The following is a 21,275-nucleotide window of genomic DNA, read 5'->3' as shown; positions in this document are numbered from 1 at the left end:
CTCAAGGCTAATGCTCTACCACTTGAGCCACAGCTCTACTTCTGGATTTTTGGTGGTTATTTGAAGGTAGAGTCTCAAGAAATGTATATACCACCCAATGTGGAAGAAATAGTTGTATTGTCAAAGCTCATAGAATTCATAAACTTTATAGACCACGATAATGACAAGTTTGCCTTATGAAGGTTAGAATATGTTTGTGACTTTAACTAAGTATCACTTATTTATGTAATCACTTATTTATGTAATCACTTAATCACAATAAAAAATATAAAATAAATACATAAATAAAAAGTCTCTCAGGAACTTTGCTGCCCCAGATGGCTTTGAATTGTTCTCCTAGATCTCAGTATCCTGAGTAGGTAAGATTGAAGACTTAAGCCACCAGTGCCCAGCTGAAGCTTTTAAGTTTTAATTCCATAATCATTTGAAGTGTGCATAGCTGGGTAATGTTTAGTTTCTGTTGTCTTCCTTTCCATCTAGATCCATGTTAAGGGAAGTTCTCATTTGTGTTGTCTGATACATTAGCCACTAGTCACATGTGTCTACTGAACACTTGAATCTGGTTCATGTGGAATTGAACTTCTAATTTTTATTAAATTTAAACTTGAATAGCCACTTGGAACTAATTGCTACCATATTATTCCACACAGTTTTAGAATGTGGTAACAACCCTCTATTAGAATAGATTATGCCACAGCCATGAAGTATCTGACAACCCTGATGGATTTTTAAAACTGAGGTCATGTCTTGCTTATGTACATGCTCCTTTGGGACTGGCTGAGGACCCAGGGACCTGGAGCAGCCACATGTCACCAAGCCATTATGGATAGTCTTGCAACCAGCATTTAAGTGTTGTGGCCCAAATCTGGCATATAGCACTTCAGCTAATAGATGATTGGCCAGGACTTCACACTACCCCACCTAACCAGGAGGCTAGCACTGAAGTCCTCTGTGCCAGCCAGCAGAAAGCCTCCATAATCTGCCACAGATATTAGACACCCCCTCACGACGAAACACAAGGGATAAAGAGAGTAGTACTACTTGTTTGTTGTGATTCTTCAGAATTCAATTTCCTTACCTCCTTGGTGCTTGTTTGCACAGATTAATCAAGAGCAAATGAGATGTGAAGCAAAATGCAAGCTTGCCGTCTTTGGCTTTTAATTTTGGTTATGTGTTACTGAGGAATCAAACCCAGGACCTCATGCATGTTAGGCAAGCACTCTACCACTATGCCACATGCCCAGCCCCACACTTGCAGTTTTTATATAGAATTCTTGCTGACAAAAGTCAGCATATCTTTTTAGTTACACATAGATTTACCTTTTAATATGACTGTCCGCATTACAAGAAAAAAATGCATTTTTATGTGTTTGGGATGAAAATCAACTGAAGAAAGTGTAATTTGATATTTTTCCTGGTGCAGGATTTTTTTCCTAACAAGGTATAAAAATATTTTTCTTTAGAAAATAAGTTTATCACTGGGAAGATTTGTGGCTTTATGATTTATGAAAAAAAGTTAAATATAAACTGAACAATGGATTGTTTCTCTCCAACTACCCCACAAAAGCACAGATTTATCTAGTCTAACATTTAACAGCATATCTTGAATTCTTTCTAGAATATCCATATTTAAACATCTCAAGATATAGAGGTCTCACTGGCAATATCTGATACCAGACTTCCTATAAGTCAAGACAGGCTGTTTCCTGATAACAAATGATTCTACCCAAGACATGGAAAAAAGATGTGGTTGCCAATAATGAACTGCAAGGTTGGCAATTCAAATAAAGCCCTAGTAAATAATATTTGTGATGGGGCTGGGAAGGTGGCTTAGTGGTAGAGCGCTTGCCTTGCATGCATGAGGCCCTGGGTTCGATTCCTCAGCACTACATAAGCAAAAAGAAAAAGAGCCGGAAGTGGCACTATGGCTCAAGTGGTAGAGCGCTAGCCTTGAGCTGAAGAGCTGAAGGACAGCACCTAGGCCCAGAGTTCAGGCTCCACGACCGGACCCAAAAAATAAAAATTGTGATGGTGATGGTTTTGTCACAGGTAAAAAAAAAGGCTCCGATTTTAGCATTTTGAAGACTTGAAACCATATAAAATATCTTTTGAGGATGTAATGACTATCTAGTCATTGATGCTTGAGAGGAATTTTGAACTAAATGTGTAAAATAGATTACCTATATGAGCAAGAACTATCTTAAAGTCCTTCTGTCCCTACAAAAACAACTGTGTAGGCCAGTTCTTCACAATGGTTGTAGTTACCATGGTGTTTCTGTGGATTCTACAATTAGGTGTATGGAAAAAAAGAGAGGTCTGCAAAGATTGAACAAACAGCATGCACTGTGCTATCCTTTATTTAAAAATTGTGAGTTAACTTACAGTCAGTGTTCTATGGCATAATAAACCGAGAGAACATTAACATAATTCCAAGAAGGTATTAACCTGTAAACACACATACACACCAGCCATGCGCACACACAACATACACGCACCCATGATATAGTCTAAACACAAGTGATGAAAACACTTTAAATGCTCTAAATCAAATCAGAACCCCTTTATTATAATAAACTGTGGTAATACTGTGGCTATGTTGAAAACTAACTGTTTAAAAGCAAAAAAGGAGAATACTGGCAATAGGAAACTAGCAACACAAAGCAGTTAAAAATAGAATAGCAGATAACATAAGGCTAAGTAACACCAAATTTCTGTTGATACTGTATAGGATTGCACAGAATTTGAAATTGGTTCTTACGAAACTATTTAAAAAGTTGCTGTACTTTGCAAACAGTGGAAAAGAAAAAAGTATCTGGAATGTTACACACACACACACACACACACATACACGGAGGAAATGCAGTAGGTATATCAGTTTATGGTCTTTGTGACCTTCAGTACATTTTCTAAAGAAAAAATTTAAGTGCCAATGTAGTAATGTAGTGAAAGAAAGTTAAAAATTCCTAAAAATGTAAGTCTGAGTGCATTTATCAGGTCTAAGAATATGTTTCAAGGTTGGGGCAAGGCATGATGGATGTATATTTAAGAAGGAAAATAGCATGGAACCCGTAAGGTAGGGCAAGCTCTTTGACGTGTTGAGAATGAAGATGTTTGAAACTCAGACTGTCTTGGAATTACAGACGTTGATAAGTTAAAATCAGTTTCATAGTGCCCAATAAATAGTTAAGACTAACATTTCAGCAGACTAGTTTTTCCTAAGTTCAGACACAAATAAATCTCTATCTTTATGCTGTGTTACTGTGTAATAGCATAAGTCTGAATCCTGATTTAAAAAGAAAAAACACATTAGCAAGGATTCCCTACCACACACAGGTTCTCATCCAAATGTCTGAAGCTGCTAGACAATTACAAACAAAGCTAAGTTTAGATCTCATGCTGATTTCAGAAGAAAGGAGATCTTTTTTTCCCAAGAAAGTTGGACTTATCCATGAACAAGGGACCTGTCTTCACAACCTAAGAAACATATGTAATGCTTTTAGTGCTGAAACTCATGACAAGTTCAGATCCAGAAAAACTGCCAGGTGGAATGGGGGAGAGAAATGGAGAATTCAAATGTCTATTGTGTGCTTTGGAATACAGTGTGCCTCATATGTCAGAGTGGCTCAGCTGCTTTCAGAAGGAAATGCTGCAGTACGTACAAGCCCTAGGTCTCTGGGCTGGGTTGGGGGGAAAGAGATCTTCCATCTCCAGAGATTCTAGGCTGAGCTTGCAGCAGCAGGAATCAGAGCACTTGACATGGCTTTACTTCTCATGAGTTTGTTCTATCAGGGAGTTTATGACTTTGCCCACAGAACTATTTATTTTGGTTATTCTCTCTAACACCAATTGGTCAGACAAGTTGCTGGTGATTTCTCTAAATGAAATCTAGCTGCACTAGTATGTTAAGGTTCCAACTAATTCAAATTAATGCCCATCAATAATGCTGGTAGGTATTGACTGTTATTGCTGATGAATCAACCCCAAAATAACCTAACTAGATAATCTATCCTACTACCATACTAGGTGCTTTTACTATCTTGAGTTTTTTGAACTTTAAAGAAATAGTTCTTTCAAAATGACTGAAACTGCTTTTGTCTGGCTTTGTTTCACTCTTCCTCTTCCTCTTCCCCTTCCCCTTCTCCTTCCTCCATGGTTTCCACAATGAGCTCTGCTGTGCAGGTGGCTTCTCCCAGGCTGTTGACAGCCTTGCAGGTGTACTTGGCATCATCATCTCCACAAACATCACTAATAATTAGAGAGCAGTTCCCATCCTCATCGTAGTCTATCTGGAAGTGGCGGGACTCCCTGATTGACTGGTCATCTTTGAACCAGACGACCTCAGGGTCTGGATATCCTGTGCCATAGGAAGAGAACACAAATTGTAGAACCTGTTATTTAGTTTCTCATCAACTCATATTAGCAAACTCATAAGCTACTGTTGATTGGGGTGCGGGGGGAGTCAAAGAAAATGATTGTGATGTTGGTTCTTGGAGTCTATGTTGATATCTTTATAAGAATATGGGCATGCAAAATCTCCAGTTGGGTATTTTAAGATTGTCCATTTCCCACCCATGTTGGACTCTCACAATACCTCACCTGTATAAAGAAAGAAAGCATTGCTAATACACTGCTCCAACTCCAGGTGCTTACCTTGGGCTATATCTTTTTGGGTGATAATGTTTTATCTTGTATAAAAACTTAAACAAATTTAAATTAAAAATAAGAGAATAGTTGGACACAAGGGGTTTTGGGGGTCCTGGAAATGTTCTAAAGTTGGATTGTACTGGTGGCTGCATGACTACTTGTGAAAAAATAGTTGACTTACACATTTAAATTAGGTAAATTTTTATAAATTATAGCACAGTAAAGCAGATAACAGCTATTTAAACCATAAGATAGAAGAAACTGTTAGATCAAGTAACTGGTAATATTACTAAGGAAAAGAAAACTGTTTTAGTCTGATCTACCAGCAGGAAGTCTGCATGCAGATAACTGAGAATGTACCACATGGCTGACCACATGGTATGTATTATGTTTTGTAAAGTTCAGTATTAAAAAATATTTGAGTAAAAATAAAAATATATGAAATTCATGTATGTATTCTAAAGGGGTGTATATATGTCACCAACATTGCCTCTGTGTGTGTGTCGTGTAGGTGAGTCAGTCAGTTGGAATATATGACTGGCTTGTTCTTAAGTATATAAATATATATTAAATATGTAATATATTCCAACTCAATTTTTTGAGAAGTATTTTTAGAGGAGAAAAGTATAACCCCAACTAGAATAAAAATTACATACAAGACCAAGTATGAGTGGCTCATGTCTCTAATTCAAGCTACTCAAGAGGCTGGGATTTGAGAATTATAGTTTGGAGCCAGCCTAGGCAGACAATTCTCAGGACTCTTTTTTTCTTTTACTTTTTCTTTTCTTTTCTTTCTTTTTTCTTTTTTTTTGTTGCAGGACTTAAACTCAGGGCCTGAGCTCTATCCCTGAGCTCTTTAGCACAAGGCTAGCACTCTACTACTTTAAGCCACAGTGCCACTTCTGGTTTTTCTGGTGATTAATCAGAGATAAATCTCACAGACTTTTCTGCCTGGGCTGGTTTTGAGCTGCAATCTTCAGATCTCAGCCCCTTGAATAGCTAGGATTACAGGCATGAGCCACCAGCTCACAGCAGATTCTTAGCTATAGTTAATCTGTAAACTTTGTAAGTAGAGGCATGTCTCAAGTGTAGAGTGTCAATCATGAGTGAATGAGAGTGCAAGTCCTTGAGCTCAAGCCCCAGTACTGGCAAACCACAACCCCCATTATATATTATTTGTATTTTTACATGAGTACATGTGTATGTATGTGTGTGTGTGTGTGTGTGCATGTGTGTGTGTGTGTGTATATATATATATATATATATATATATATTAGTATTCTTTTCAAGTATAATTTCTCAGTACCCCAGCCAGAAGCTATGTAAATGCCATGAAAATAAACCCAAAGGGGTAAGATAATAGTCACTATCTCATAACATTTTTTTTTTTGTGTGTGTGTGTGTCAGTGGTGGGGCCTGGACTCCAGGCTTAAGTGCTGTCCCTGAGCTCTTCACCTCAAGGTGAGCACTCTACCACTTGAGCCACAATGCACTTCCAGCTTTTTCTGCTTATGTGGTGCTGAGGACTCAAACCCAGGGCCTTATGCATACAAGGCAATCACTCTACCACTGAGCCACCTTCCCAGCCCCTCATAGCAAATTTTTTTTAAAAAATAAAGGATGCTGGGTGTCTGTGGCTCACACCTGTAATCTTAGCTACAAACAGCAGAGATCTGAGGATCTCAGTTTAAAACCAGCCAGGCAGTAAAGTCCATGAGACTCTTATCTCAAGTGGCAGAGTGTAAGCCTTGAGCACAAAAGATCAAAGTAACCATGCCCTAAGTTCAAGCCCCAGGATCAGCTGACACACAAAATAAAAAAGGAGAAGTCAAGTGCTGGTGGCTCACACCTGTAATCCTAGCTACTCAGGAGGTTGAGATTTGAGGATTCCTATTCAAAGCCAGCTAGGGCAGGAAAGTCCAAGAGACTCTTTTCTCCAATAAACTACCTAAAAAGCTGGAAGTAAACCTGTGGCTCAATTGGTAAGAAATGTACGCATTATCCTGCCCATGTAATTGTAACCCCTCTGTACAGTATGTTCACAAATAAAATAAAATAAAATTAAAAAAAAACTATCTGGCTCAAGTGGGTAGAGTGCTAGCCTTGAGAAAAAGAAGCTTAGGGATAGTACTCAGACCCTGAGTTGAAGACGCAGGACCAGAAGAAAAAAAAAGGGAAAAAATCTCAGAAGACTCAAAGACAATGGCAAGATGAGAGTGATAGGCTGTGGCTGGAACTTGTTCAGCAAAATCCCCAATATTAGGACTTTGAGGACTTGAGTCCCTGAAGGCAGCACACCTGCTTTCTATTTTAATTGTTAATTTATTTTTGGGTGGTGGTAGTGGTGATGGCAGAAGAGTCTGAACTCAGAGCCTTATTACTTCTGCCATGCCCAACACTTTTTGCTTTAATCTTTTATTTGCAGTCCTGGATTGAATTTGGGGTATTATACTTGGTAGGCATGTGCTCTACCACTCGAGCCATACTCCTAGTCTTATATTTTAGGCTGGCCTGGACAGCAGTCCTCCTATTTATACCACGATGGCTGATTGAGATGGAGTCTGTCTTACTTTTTACCCTGGGCTACCCTGGAACCATAATCACCCTAATCTTTTTCTCCCAAGTACCTGGGGTTAAGTAAGCCGCTACACCCAGCCCTGGTGCATCTACTTTTTTTTTTTTTTTTCTGTCGGTCATGAAGTTTAAACTCAGGGCCTGGGCACTGTCCCTATACTCTTCGGCTCAGGCTAGTGCTCTACCGCTTTGAGCCACAGCTTCATTTATGGTTTTCTGGTGGTTAATTGGACATACAGAGTTTCATGGACTTTTCCTGGGATCCTCAGATCTCTTCCTCCTGAGTAGGTAAATTATAGGCATGAGCCAGTGGGCCTGGTCAACATGGTATTGTGATAAGCTAAAGGTGTAGGAGCAAAACAGTCTTTCCATTTCTACTGTGTGTTAGTTTCTTCAAAAGGCATTAGAGTTATAGTATTAAGACAAAGTGGGTATATGGTTTGCTCTCACAGAGGTGCTACGCTTGTGGCCTTGGAGAAGTTGCTAAATAAACTTGCATTTTACTTGCGCAGACCAAGATGGGAGATAACCCTCTACTCTGGTTGGTACATGAAAGTCACAGCCTTGAAGAGGCCTGTCTTATCTTGTCCCCTATCCTTCTAGAATTTTGCAATCCATGGAGCTGGAAAGGTGATGTGTCATTAACTTTGCTAGTTGCTCAGGTGCTATGTTAAGATCCCTTAAGGTCTTTGAGTTCTAATTGCTTGTCATTCGGTGGCTGCATTATTTCTGGGGGAGACAAGGCACAAACTGACTTGCCTAGGTCCCAACTTAGTTTGAGGTCATATTGCAGCTCCTTCCATATCACCATTTTCCCCTTTACTCCATGACTTCTTTTAAAACAATACAAAGGTTCCCCCCTTTTGTACCTGTGGTCTCACAGTGCCCAGGGCTCTCTGCAGGTTGGATATCACTGGCATGAATTCACAGCCCAAAGTCACACTGCCTGCTGACGAGCAGCTGAGCCAGCCCACTTGAATTGTCTGCCCTTTTCACCAACCTTTCTTTGAGAGCTTCTTGTGGGTAAACCACATGTTTCTCAGGGGTTTGCAATGCCTGGTTTGTTATGTAAGTGCCATGGTCAGGGAGCTCCATGAGAAGCCATTTTAAAACAGGTCCCATGACGTGTAAGAAATCAATGGACACTTAGGACAGTTACTTGAGAGCACTAATGTTTAGGAGAGGGAGTGGAGTGAGTAGCTCTTCTGGAGCAGCTCCTCCTGACCCAGTGTCCCTCCCTCAGGGCCTCCTGTGGCTCTGAGCTACACAGACCTGACATCTTTCCCAGGGCTCCCCTGTGCTGCTGTCTCAGGTATGGTGAAGAGGCCTAGCTATAGCTTACCTTCAATTTTGCAGTCAAATCTAGCAGCACTTCCCTCCACAACTTCCAGATCACGAATGGTCTTTGAGAAATAGGGCTTCACATGGGGCTTTTCCTCAGCCACAGCCTCAAGGAAAGCCTGGTTGACATCTTCTAGAAGACAAGAGAGAAGACCAGGTCATTCCTTCGTTCCCTATTCTTGTCTCCCCCTAGATCAAAAGGGCTGGCTTGAAAAAAAAAAGTTGCTCTAATTTCACAAATAATGCAGCTTGTAGGAGTGAATCACAAACACGCCTTTCTCCTAGGGATGAGTTGGCCTACTGCCAAAAACATTTGGCAGCAGAGAACTGTGCCCCAAATGGGGAAATGTTCAGCCTCCCCCTTCCCTGATGCTGACACATTGAAAAGGAAGTCATCTTTTAAAAAGGGGGGCTTTAGCTGCATTTTATGCTGCTGCAGGATCACTGAGGGCATCCACGAGGGACAGAACCTCCTGCCTTCCTGACTCAGTGCCCTGTGCCCCCTTGCTACAGCAGGTCCATCACCTGCCTTGAGTGGAGCAGCCAGGTCTAGAGGCACATTCATCTTGCCAGCATTCTGTGCTTGGCCTGCATGTGGTAGGACTATGGATTAGGATGTGGGATAAATCCAGGAAAAAGTCTGAGGCTCCTATGTCCTCTACTCCCTTGAGGCTATTTCTGGTCACCAGGGCTGCCTGGGTTATGGCAGGAGTGGCTCATGAAGCACAAGGCCTTTGTGCTTTAGAATCTGCCCTTGACCTCCAGGAAGCTCTAGAGCAACAAGTTATGGGTCTTGCCAGTTACCCTAATTTTGTGCCCAATGGGATCTAGGCTCAACTTTTCACCTGTGGATACCCAAAACACCAGGCAATGGAGGAGGTTCACCTGGATAAGAAAGGGCCGTCTGTGTGCACCGGAAACAAGAGGAGCCTAAGGCTTTTATGCAGAGATTGTTAGCGGTAGCTCCCAAAGGTGGGAGGCAAGGAGCTAGGCCTGTTGGTCCCAGGAGGGACCTGCTTATTGTAACTGATAGCTACACATTTCTGCAGCATGAAAACTGTGAAGGAATATGGAGTATTCAAATTCCTTTTGTTAAAAACAAAAACACAAGGACTGTATAGAATGGGCGGATAACTTTAAATGTTACACAATCTTAGTTTTTGTTTTTGCCTATTAATACCTAAGTCTTGCTTTTGTAATAAAAAGAGAAAGATTTTTAATAAGGCCTTTGTTAGTTCTTGTACAAAGCACAGGAAAAAGAATAAGCAAGCAACTAATTCCACCAGACAAATAATAGCTTTCCTTCTGAAGATAGTTAAGCCAAAGGTTTAACAAAGAATAATTGCTAGACTTACCAGTTGTCAGGGCAACCCCAAAAGTCCTGATTTTATTCTTGTGGGCTATATTAAGAAAACAAAAGCAAACCTCAAATCCTCAAAATGTCCCCCTACCTGAAAACCGCTCTCTCCCTCTGATAGGAGGAAGCCCTCTCGGCGCTCCTTACCTTCTGATTCTAGCTTCTCTGCATTGAGAGGGCTGGTTGGTGACCCTGTTGAGGATTTCCTGCCGCTGAGCCCTGAGATCATTGCCATAGAGGACAGTCTTCCAATGGCTCTCACAGCATTGCCCGTTTTCTGGAAAATAAGACACTGAGGTTGGTCTCAGGCAGTGTCCCTGACTGCAGCAGGCCTGCGCTCAGGCAGGGGGCCTTGGAGCAGAGCCTGATGCAGGAGAGGCTCCCCGAACCCACTGTCTTCTGAGTGAGCGAGTGTAGGTCCTGTCTGAGAGTGAGCCAGCCTTGCTCTGCTCACACTGTCAGCGTGTCCGAAGATGTTCAGAGAATGGAATGGGGCCTGGAACTGATGTGTGCGTTAATGTGACTAAACAAGGTCAACATGAGACAAAAACCCTTTTCATACTGTGCTTCAACTCCCATAAAAGGGATAGTTTATATAAAGCAACTGCAGGCTGAGACAGCTCCAAAGACTTATTGCGGACTGGCCCAGTGAGGCAGTTTCTCATAAAACAATGTCTGTGATAGGATTTTAATTGGTCAAGAAGACAGTTACTACAAATCCCATGGGTCCTCGTGGAGGGAAAGAGAGTCGACCTTGGGTGAGCCACTTAATCCCCGGACTGCATTTTCTTCCTGTGTATAAGGAGGAGGCTGGGTATGATGGTCTCCAAGGTCCTATTTAGTTCTGTTTATGATTCAGATAACTTAGGAGATTTCAAGAAACACCCAGGCTGGCCTCAGTACAAGTCCATGGTTGTTCAGAGGAGTCTGGGGTGGTGGTCTTCCCGAGTCTCCTTAGGGATCGGAAAGAAGCACCCAAATAGGCACCTTAGGAGTGGGTAGAATTCTACTGAAAAGGATCAGAACTTGAGATGTAATTTCTTTGCATTGCAAAAATCCTACTAAGCATAGGATTTAAAGCCAAAGATCCTCAAAGAATGAAATTTTGTCTGTTTCTCATGTTCTGATAAGGTTTCTCTTCTGGTCATTTCTCTGGGTCAAGGGGAATGGCTAAGAAAACTCAGGCATAACTCAGTAGTCTTTCCACTCCTGCTCCATGCAGCCCTGCATTTTTCTTAGGCATAAAGAGACACTGTACCCACAGAACAGACGTCACCACAGATTGTCTTCTTGTCCCCTTCTGAGAGAGGAAGGAAACAGCCTCTTCAGAGGCAGATGCCACGCACTGGCTCACCGAACCTCAAGCTGTGCTGGCAAAGCCATTTTCCTCCAGAATTAATTCCACATACAAATCTTAGGAAAGTCTCACTCTTTTGACTACCTGGAAAGCCAGTGTTTTGGGTAAAATGATTATTTCAAAAAGTGGCACATTTCAAGATGTTAAGAGACTATATGGAAAATTGTGTCTGACTTAAGTAGGGACCTGCCGTTGTAACCACAGTCACTTTTCCTTCCTGTCCCCTCTCCTCCGAGTGCAGATGATATTTATGCACTTTGAACAGACATTCCAACTGACTCTGTTCTCTGGCCATTTGCCCTTCTGCACACAGCACTAAGTGGTGTGGGTGTACTTTTGACCCTCTGCTGCTTCAGTGTAGGTGGGTCACTCCAAACAGGAGGCCAAGAGTGGGGTGATGAGGAGAAAAGAACAGAATCCAGGAGGCCCAGGAGTGGGGTGATGAGGGGAAAATCATGGCTCTGTAGGGAATGTCCCTGCAGACTGAGGCCACATGGCAGCCTTTCAAGCTCTTCTTAAGAGAGGTTGTTACTTAACTGATGGCCTGGTTAATCTCTCTGTAGTGTTAGGAGTGTGGCAAAACCAGTTCCCACAGGAATTGCTAAGAAGGTAACACAAGGTTGGAGGAGCCTCCTTGGTTATCAGCCAAATCCTACACCCTACTCTTTGAGCTCTCTATACCTTTTAGCCAATGCAGACTGGTTTGCCGTGGGGCCAGGAGTCTCTAAATTCAGAGGGTTTGTTCAGAGGGTGATCCAGTCAGGGGATCCAGTTTAGCTCTTAGCTCCCCTCTATGTACCTTAGTGTCTAGATTCTGTGTTAAAAAGATTTGAATTTTCGTTTAGTTCTCATCTTCCCAGAAAGACTATGACTCATGCTCATGAATACAGGGGAAGGGGTATTGCTTGCTCCAGCCCATAGGCTCCCCAATTCCAGACACCTAAATGAGGATGGACCATGTCTGTCTTCACTAGTATGTGCAGAAATATGATGTCTTTTTCTTCTTATTTTGTAACTAAATGTCTAACAAGAAGTTATCAAAGAGTTGAAATATTTCAGAGGAGTGACAAATATGTTAAGAAGCAAATACATCATCTTGGGAACATTTCCAGCAAATGTAGGTGTTTAGCATATAATTTTTTAAGCAGGGCGAAATGTGAGTCTTAATAATTTTTTTCAAATAATCTACATTAGAATTCAATCTTTGGAAACTGACTTGTGAAAAACAATTGTTAAGGAAGGAGTTTATCAGAACCAGAAAATAAATATCTCTGTGTTCTGGTCTTTTAGTGTCACGGCTCTAAGCCTGAGATTGCTACTTTGCCAAGATCTTTGGAAACTATTGGAACAAAATTCAAACATCAACGTTTCAATTCTCTAACTTTCGTCTTTATTTTGAGAAAGACTTTTCATCTTTGGAGGGCAATTGGTGGACAGCATTTGTCTGGGCCTCAAAAATATAGTACAAACTCTCCAGTTTCTGGAGGGCCAGTTAGAATGGCAACCAATGACAAATGTCCTGGTTCACCCAAGACTGTGGGTTTCCTGGAATTAGGGTCATTCAGTACTAATATCCATATAGTTGCTGGTAAAAGTGAGGCAAGTTGGTCATCATGGCACCAGCCAGCCAATAAGGCCCTACATATCCACCAACATCCCCAAGACTGCAGTTTTCTCTAAGCACAGTACATAATGTCCAATTGCGATGCTATATCGAGTCTCATGTTTTCTCTCCTGTTGCCCTTGATACACTGTTGGGGACTTTGTGGTTCCCAGAAACTAAAGGTATTTGCCCATAGGCCTTTTAATTCCTAGTTCTTTCCTTCCAGTTTGTATGTATTAGCCCTGTTATCCTTACTCTTACTGCCAATCCTTACTGACATGTCTTTGTGAAACTCTTTAATACAAAATTTAAAATATACCTTCTTTTAGAGTAACTTCATTCTCAGATCAGAATACAGTGAATCATCTATAGCCAGTGTAGTCTTGCATGGAGGGGTTTTGTCCCCATGTTGCTTCCTTCCTCTGGTACCTCTTTGAAAACCAGAACTCCTGAATAGTTATGAGGTTCCTTGTAGAATTAGCTGAATTGCCTATAACCTGAATTAACCCTTCACTCAGCACAGCCCATCCCTCTCTACTCTATTAAATATAACCTTGGCTACTCTGAGAGGGGATACTGCCCCTATTATTCCTAGGGGAGCTAAGGTCCTATGATTAGTTTAAATATGGGAAACATTGACCTTAGGAAGTGACCTAAGATGGCTGATCATTTGGAGCAGGACTGTTTCTGCTTTAGAGATGTTTGGTGTTGGGTGAGATTTTTTTGTTGTTGTTGGTTGTAGAGCTTGAACTCTGGGCCTAGGCACTGTCCCTCAGCTCTTCAGCTCAAGGTGAGAGCTCTACCACTTGAGCCACAGTGCCATCTCCTGTTTTCTGGTGGTTTATTGGAGATAAGAATCTCAGGGATGCTCCTGCCCGGGCTGCCTTTGAACCATGATCCTCAGATCTCAGCCTCCTGAGTAGCTAGGATTACAGGCTGAGCCACCAGTGCCCAGTTCTGGGTTAGATTTTGTAGAATAGTTTTTTGTTTTGTTTTGTTTTTTGGTTGGTCGTGGGGCTTGAACTCTGGGCTTGGGTGCTATCCCTGCACTCTTCAGCTCAAGGCAAGCGCTCTACCACTTTAGCCACAGCACCACTTCCAGTTTTCTAGTGCTTTATTGGAGATAAAAAGTCTCACAGACTTGCCTGCCCCTGCTGGCTTGGAACCGAGATCCTCAGATCTTGGCCTACTGAGTAGTTAGGATTACAAGCGAGAGCCACCGGCACCCGGCTGTAGATTAGTTTTGTGTAGAATTTTGTGAAACCTGTTTTTTTTTTTTTTTTTCCAATTGTGGGGCTTGAACTCAGGGCCTAGGTGCTGTCCCTAAGCCTTTGTGCTCAAGGGTAGCATTTTACCACTTTGAGCCACGGCTCTACTTCCCATTTTCTGGAGGTTAATTCGAGATGAGTCTTACAGACTTTCCTGCCTGGGCTGCTTTTGAAATGTGATCCTTAGCTCTCAGCCTCCTGAGTAGCTAGGATTACAGCCATGAGCAATTGGTAGCCAGCTCTCACTGTTGGTTTTGTGGAAAAATAATTTCCAAGTGTTTCCACCTCTATTAAAATAGGGAATTAAGGGACTGGGAATGTGGCTTAGTGGTAGAGTGATTTGCCTAGCATGCATGAAGCCCTGGGTTCAATTCCTCAGTACCATATAAACAGAAAAAGCCTGAAGTGATGCTGTGGCTCAAGGGGTAGAGTGCTGGCCTAGAGCAAAAGAAGCTCAGGGACAGTGCCCAGGTCCTGAGTTCAGGACCTGAACTTTTCGCCAGGTCTGGCAAAAAAAAAAAGGGGGGGGGATGGGTGGGATTAAGGTTCTTTTCTCTAAATTCTACTGCTTTTCTCTCCCCCACTCCACTTTGAGAAAAATACTACATATAATAATATTATAAATAACAAGAAAAAATTTAAAAAACATTAGGAACAATTATTAATTCCATGACTGTTATGACTGACATTTCATTTGCTTCTATTTTTTATGCTGGTCCCAGGGCTTGAACTGAGTCTGGGCACTGTCCCTGAGCTTTTTTGTTTAAGGCTAGAATACTTGAGCCACAGCTCCAATTTTGACTTTTTGTTGGTTAATTAGAGATAACAGTCTCACAGACTTTCCTCCCCAGGCTGGCTTTGAACCTTAATCCTCATATCTCAACCTCCTGAGTAGCTAGGATTACAGCATAAGCGACCAGTGCTTAACTTTCATTTGCTTCATATCTTATATCTTCTTCTTCCTCCTCCTCCTCCTCCTCTTCTTTCTTTGTTGGTCATGGGGCCTGAACTCTGGGCCTGGGTACTGTCCTTCAGTTCTTCAGCTCAAGGCTAGCACTCTACCACTTGAGCCACAGTGCCACTTCCGGCTTTTTTCTGCTTATGTGGTGCTAAGGAATTGAACCCAGGGTCTCATGCATGCAAGGCAAGCATTCTACCACTGAGCCACCTTCCTAGCCCCTATATCTTATGTCTTCTGCACTTGACCTGAGGTTGTGTTCCAAGATGTAAAGGCTGCCCCTTACCACACAGCCTCATCCAAGTGAGATCCAGTTAGACCTGCTTCCCTGCCCCATCTCTCTAGAAATATTTCTCCAAGATCTACTTGCTGGCCAGGGATCATTGGCAAACCTGACCTGATTATTAGCAAAGCTGACTATGGGTTTTACTGACACCCTTTTGAAAAGAACATTTGCAATTTGGTGTTAAAGGTCCCAGGAAGGAGGAAGCAGAGGTATTCTACTCACCTTTCATTGACCCACCCATCCCTTCACAAGGGTGGGGCATGCACTAAGCATGACCTGCCTGCATTGTGGAGGAGCTCTGGCTGCCACATACTTGGGTCTCCAGTCTCTGAAAATCTAAACCACAGGCCCTGAAGCTTTTTCAAGCCTTCTTAAATCTCTATGTGAAGTTGTACTTCTCCAGAAAACTGTGTGACAAAGGACTTCCTTTTTTTCTACCGCATGAGCAAAGTCTCAGTGCTCTCAGGTCCCCAGAATCTCCAGCCAGTGTGGGCCCAGTTTCCACTTCTGTTTTTACCTCCAGACACACTCCCCTGTAGTGTGTTCCATACTTAATTTCCAGCTCCTGCCTCTGCAAGAATCTCCTTTAACCTCATCAACTCTGGCTAGGACTGACCTCTTCTGCTTATGCTCACATATATGGTTATGGTTATGGATAGCTATAGTGATAGTTTATAGTTCCCGTGGGCCTTATGTCCTTTTATGTCTATGTGTTTGAGTTTCCTCTGCATTATACATCCCCTGAGTTTGAAAACCAGGGTATGGAAATTCCTACCTCCAGGAGTCCTAGATGTGCTATAAATTATGATAGTCATTTATATTATTTATATTATAACTTGGTGGTAAAAACTGCTCTGCAGTTTTGGATGCTAGTTTTATCTATCTTATTATCAGAGGCAGTTCTATGTCATTAAGACTGTACTTCAGAGCCAAGTTCTGTGTTTGACTACTGACTTTTCCACTTAGCTGTGTGATCCTCGATGACTTCCTAACATATGCTGTGCCTCGTCTGTCTGTAAAGTGGGGCTGCTGATAGTATCTGCTATCTAAGATTAAAGACTTACTGCACAGCAAGAGCTTTGAATAGCCCCTGTCCCCCAGCCAGCCCTCCATACCTGTTAGCTTACTAATAGTATTTTCAAAGGCCAGTTATGTGGTTGGCATTGTAATAAAGGCCATGAGATGATTATCTCACAGAGGTCTCATCAATGGAGGGGTGTCAATTTCTCACCATGTCACAGATGAGAAAATGAACCCATAGTAAGGCTCAATCCTTGCTTAAATATGCACAGCAACACCCAGCCTCTCTAGAAAGTGGCTAAGTAATGGTGTTCATCCCTAGCCATGAAGACAGGAACACCAGCAGCCTAACCTGAAAGAGGGCCAGGCTGCCTGAGATCTCCCTTATTGGTCCCTCTAGGACAGAGCTGAGCAGAATGGGAGAGACAAGCTGTACTTGAGCAGCCAACTTCCTGTCAGCAAAAGAGGTAACACTGTATCTTAATTAGCTGCCTAACTAGGTCCCAGACTATTTTAGAAACAAATGCAGACTTCCTGGGGAGTGAGGCCAGGGCCAGTTTTAATAAGAATGGCTTGATTAAAGCAAACATGGGAGCTACACATCAGTCCCAAGGAGCCTACATTACCTGCCATTTCCTTCGCGCCATGTACTTCTTCATCCGGTCTTTGGAGAGCTTCTTGGCCTCCATGTTCTTGGTGTCCTTCATCAGCCATGGATGCTGAAGGCATTGGGTACAGTTCAGGCGGTCTCTGATAGGGGTAAAGACCAGAGGATTTCTGAGAAGAGGAACTCAGAGACTGTTGGTTAAATCAGAAATGGGAGATCACCTGTCCCTAGTCACACCAGGCACAGCCAAGAGTTCCTCTTTCTTGATTCATCTGACATGATCAGAGTCACTCTGCACTTGGCCTTTTTCCCAGCACAGGCTAGTGTTAAGAAGCACAAGCTACCAGGAGAGTAGGTAGTATCTCATGATCTTCTCCTGGGATCCAGGAAGGGTTAGTGCTGAAAGACAGACTTGTCTGGGAAGGCTGGCACCATATTCTAGGGCAGGGTCTCTGATAGTCACATTGGGGTTGGGCTCATCTGGGGTCTAATCTTCTGTCTCCTCATCTAGGGAGGAGAAGGGAGAGTGAAATTCTAGAAAAAGAAATTTTAGAATTATTGAACTCCTGCCTTATTGTATTGTTGGGTATCAGATCAAAGAAGTGTGTCCTCCATACAATTAGTAAATCATGGCAACTTTTGAACTGCACTGAAACTCAGTTAATCTCTCTGAGATTAATCTCTCTGAGCCATCACCTCAACTGTAATAGAACTATAAATCCCAGAGAACCAAATGCTAACCAAACATAGAACAATGACTGGAAAGATGGACAGCACAATATACTAATTCTGAGGTAAAGGGGTTTATGGGTACCTCTGTTTTCTACATTATACTTTATAACAATTTTTTTGAAAACAAACGTCTGGTTGGAAGGATGCTGAGTACAAGAGTTTATGGGAATCAGATATTTTGATCAATTTGATTAAGATCAATTTCAGGGCCTGGGGTTGAATTCAGGTCCTCAGCCTTGCTTGGATGGCACTCTAACCACTTAAGCCACACCTCCAGCCCTCCCTTTTGGTGGTTAATTACAGATGGATTCATAGACTTTTCTGTCTGTACTGGCTTTGAACTGTTCCCAGATATGAGGCTTCCCCCCAACCCTCACTGCTTGTGTGCCCGACATCATGTCATTATCACCCTGTGGAAGGCCTGCTCCTTATTGCCAAATCCAATTTGGAGGCATTGGAACTAGGCCTTGCCTCATCTGCCCACATCTATAGAGTAGGTGAGGTGCCAATGGGCCAGAGGTCTTGGCTGGTATCTCCATGGCTCTCTGCCCCAGGCAGCTCTCCCTGTGTGCATAGACTTTTCATCTTCTTACTTCAATGGAGCCAATTCTGCTCATACACCACCAACGCTGTATAGCCGCAGCTAACCTCCTCCACTTGAGTCTCTTTCTCAGCTCCATTCTGAAGCCTCGTGAAACCCTGAAGGCCCTGTACCTGACACTCCTCCCTGCTGCGTCATCCACATGTGGCCTCCAGGGCCCAGCCTCCCACTGTTTGCTACTGTGTTCTGTGTCAGAAGGAACCAGGACATATTCAGACAGGTAGCTCTTAAACAGTCACATGTGGGGAAAAAAAAAAAAACATGAAACAAGAACAATCTGGAGACATGAAGACCTTCCAACAGTTCCCAAACTGCCTCTGTATCTGTGTTTGCACACTGCAAAGGCACATTCTTTGCAGAGGGGCTATGGAAGGTCCCCAGGGCCATAACCTGATACAAAAAATAAAAGGAACCAGGCACCCGTGGCTCACGCCTGTAATCCTAGCTACTCAGGAGGCTGAGCTCTGAAGATTGTGGTTCAAAGCCAGCCTGGCAGGATCTTATCTTCAATTAACTGCCAGAAAATCAGAAGTGGTGCTGTGGCTCAAAGTGGTAGAGCACTCACCTTGAGCTGAAGAGCTCAGGGAAAACACCCAGGCCCAGAATTCAAGCCCCATGACAACAAAAAAAAGGGGGTAGGGGTTGTCATCATTCACATAGCTACCTCTTCCTATGATTTTCTCTCAAAGATCATTTTAATAGTAGATTTTTTTGTTTGGTCAGCTCCATCCCTTAGCTTTTTTGCTCAAGGCTAGAGCTCTACCACTTTGAGCCACAGTGTCATTTCCAGTTTTCTGGTGGTTAATTGGAGATAAGAGTTTCATGAACTTTCCTGCCTGGGCTGGCTTCAAACCACGATCCTTACATCTCAGCCTCTTGAGTAGCTAGGATTAGAGGCATGAGCCACCAGTGCCCAGCTTAGTATATTCTTTAAAGACACTTTAGTGCTTCTAAAGATGGATGTTAGGGGCCAGACATGGTGGCTCATACCTGTAATCCTACCTACTTGAGAGGCAGAGATTGGGAGGATCAAGGCTTGAGGCCAGCCCAGGCAGAAAGTGAGACAGGCTTGGGGACATGACTCAAGTGATAGAGCCTCTGGCTAGCAACTTGGAAGCCCTGAGTTTAAATGCTAGCACCTGCCACTGTGTGGCAGCAGGAAGGAGGAGTCTGGGAGGAAAGCTAAAGCTCCCCCCCATCATGGGCGGGGCCTCTTAGGGGCCACCCTCCCCCCTTCCCCTCGCACGGAACCCAGGACTGGTGTGGAGCCAGGGGTGAGGATGGAGTCCCAACAGGCAGAGGAAAGCCCTCTGCCCAGCACCAGTGCAGGGACCGAGCAGACCAACGAGCCCACTCATTACTTCATGTCCTTCTTCAGCAAATTGCTGATGAAATCCTTGGCATCATCTGAGATCTCATCGAACGCCTCGTCGTCAAAGTCCCAGGTAGCTGAGGTAACGTTGGCTAAGGTCTCATTATCATTGTCACCCATGAAAGGGGAAAGTCCACTGACCCTGGGGGAGGAGAACAGGAAAGAAGGATGAAAGGGAGGTCAGTCAGGAGGCAAGGGGGTGCAACTCTGCAGGTGGGGACTAAGGTCATAGGTGAAGGCTTTTACAAAGCCCCTCACCCTAACGCACACTGGCCCTTCCATCCCCCCACACAATGGAGTGCATGCATGTCTCTGTGGTTGCATCTTTTCTTGGACACTCACTGTGCATCGGGGTGTCCACACATCCACAGAGAACACAGCAGGGGCTGAGACATCTCCCTCCTGTGCTCCATCCTGAAGCCCATAGATGCTCACACCTCTCTTGAATCCTGTCTTTTTTTTTTTTTTTGTCGGTTGTAGGGCTTGAACTCTGGGCTTGGGTGCTGTCCATGCACTCTTCAGCTCAAGGAGCACGCTCTACCGCTTTAGCCACAGCGCCACTTCTGGTTTTCTAGTGGTTTATTGGAGGTTAGAGTCTCACGGACTTTCCTGCCTGGGCTGGCTTTGAACCGCGATCCTCAGATCTCAGCCTCCTGAGTAGCTAGGATGACAGGCATGAGCAACTGGCGCCCGGCTCCTGTCGTCTCTTACAGTGAGAATTGCTAAATCTCTGCCCCTCTCTTTTCCTACTATAAGTTCCAGGAAAAGGTGGAGCACACAGGGGCAGCCCAGAGACAGGAGCCAAATGAACACAATAACTTTCAGTCAGCAAAGCAGGGCACAGAGCACCTGAGCTGTTTAGGCCAGGCTTCTAGGAAGCTTCTATGAGGGGGGCAGGGCAGAGGCTAGAGTCCACAGCGTGTGCATCTGCTGGGAAAACCTGGGCAATTCCCTTCTCTGGTCACCCTCTCTTCCTGCTGGAATATAGAAAGCCTCCCGCTTAACTACAAGGGTGGTCCTCTCTTCAGCAGCAGACATTTACCACACATAGCCAGGTAGAAAGCTGAAATAGATGAGCTCTTAATCTTACCACTGCCCTAAAACACAAAGGACTCTTTTTTTCTTCTAAGATGTTTTAAATTGTTACCATTCGCAGCAGTGATATTTCACTAGATACTAAGTTGAAAATGAACTGGACAACTTGTGGGTAGGGAAGGGAGGGGGCAGCTGGGGGAAAAGTAAGGGAAGGGGTGACAATGTCCAAAAAGAAATGTACTCATTACCTGACATATAACTGTAGCCCCTCTGCACATCATCTTTATAATAATTAAAAATAAAAATGTTATTATTAAGGTGATGTACAGGGAGGTTACCGCTTCATAAGTCAGGTAAAGAGTACATTTCTTTTGGGGCAACGTCACCCCTTCCTTCATTCTGTCCCAGTTTCCTCTTCCTGTCCCCATCCATAAGTTATACAGTTCATTTTCAACATAGTGTCTAGTGAGTACCACGACTGCATTTGTTCACCCTTTGTCCCTCCATTTCAACACAGGGG

The 21,275-nt window shown here is 43.3% G+C and overlaps 1 protein-coding gene across 2 annotated transcripts in view; it reads right to left on the bottom strand.

The window, feature by feature from the left end:
• Nucleotides 1-2,325: 2,325 nt before the first annotated feature.
• The window catches only part of Mylk (myosin light chain kinase), a 195,090-nt gene continuing 176,140 nt past the window's right edge, over nt 2,326-21,275 (bottom strand). The window contains exons 29-33 of one of the 2 annotated variants that reach the window (XM_013019424.1): nt 19,710-19,862; nt 17,035-17,158; nt 10,064-10,193; nt 8,561-8,692; nt 2,326-4,354 (exon numbers count right to left, since the gene is read on the bottom strand). In XM_013019424.1, coding sequence (XP_012874878.1) covers nt 4,107-4,354; nt 8,561-8,692; nt 10,064-10,193; nt 17,035-17,158; nt 19,710-19,862 — 787 coding nt within the window. In that variant the 3' untranslated portion in view covers nt 2,326-4,106. The remainder of the gene's footprint in view (nt 4,355-8,560; nt 8,693-10,063; nt 10,194-17,034; nt 17,159-19,709; nt 19,863-21,275) is intronic. The other variant, XM_013019423.1, reaches the window with a different exon arrangement.

The sequence above is a fragment of the Dipodomys ordii genome, unplaced genomic scaffold, assembly GCF_000151885.1.
Source record: "Dipodomys ordii isolate 6190 unplaced genomic scaffold, Dord_2.0 Scaffold45, whole genome shotgun sequence".
Lineage (NCBI taxonomy): Eukaryota > Metazoa > Chordata > Mammalia > Rodentia > Heteromyidae > Dipodomys > Dipodomys ordii.
The sequence above is the reverse complement of the archived record's forward strand: the minus strand, read 5'-3'. Positions and strand labels throughout refer to the sequence as shown.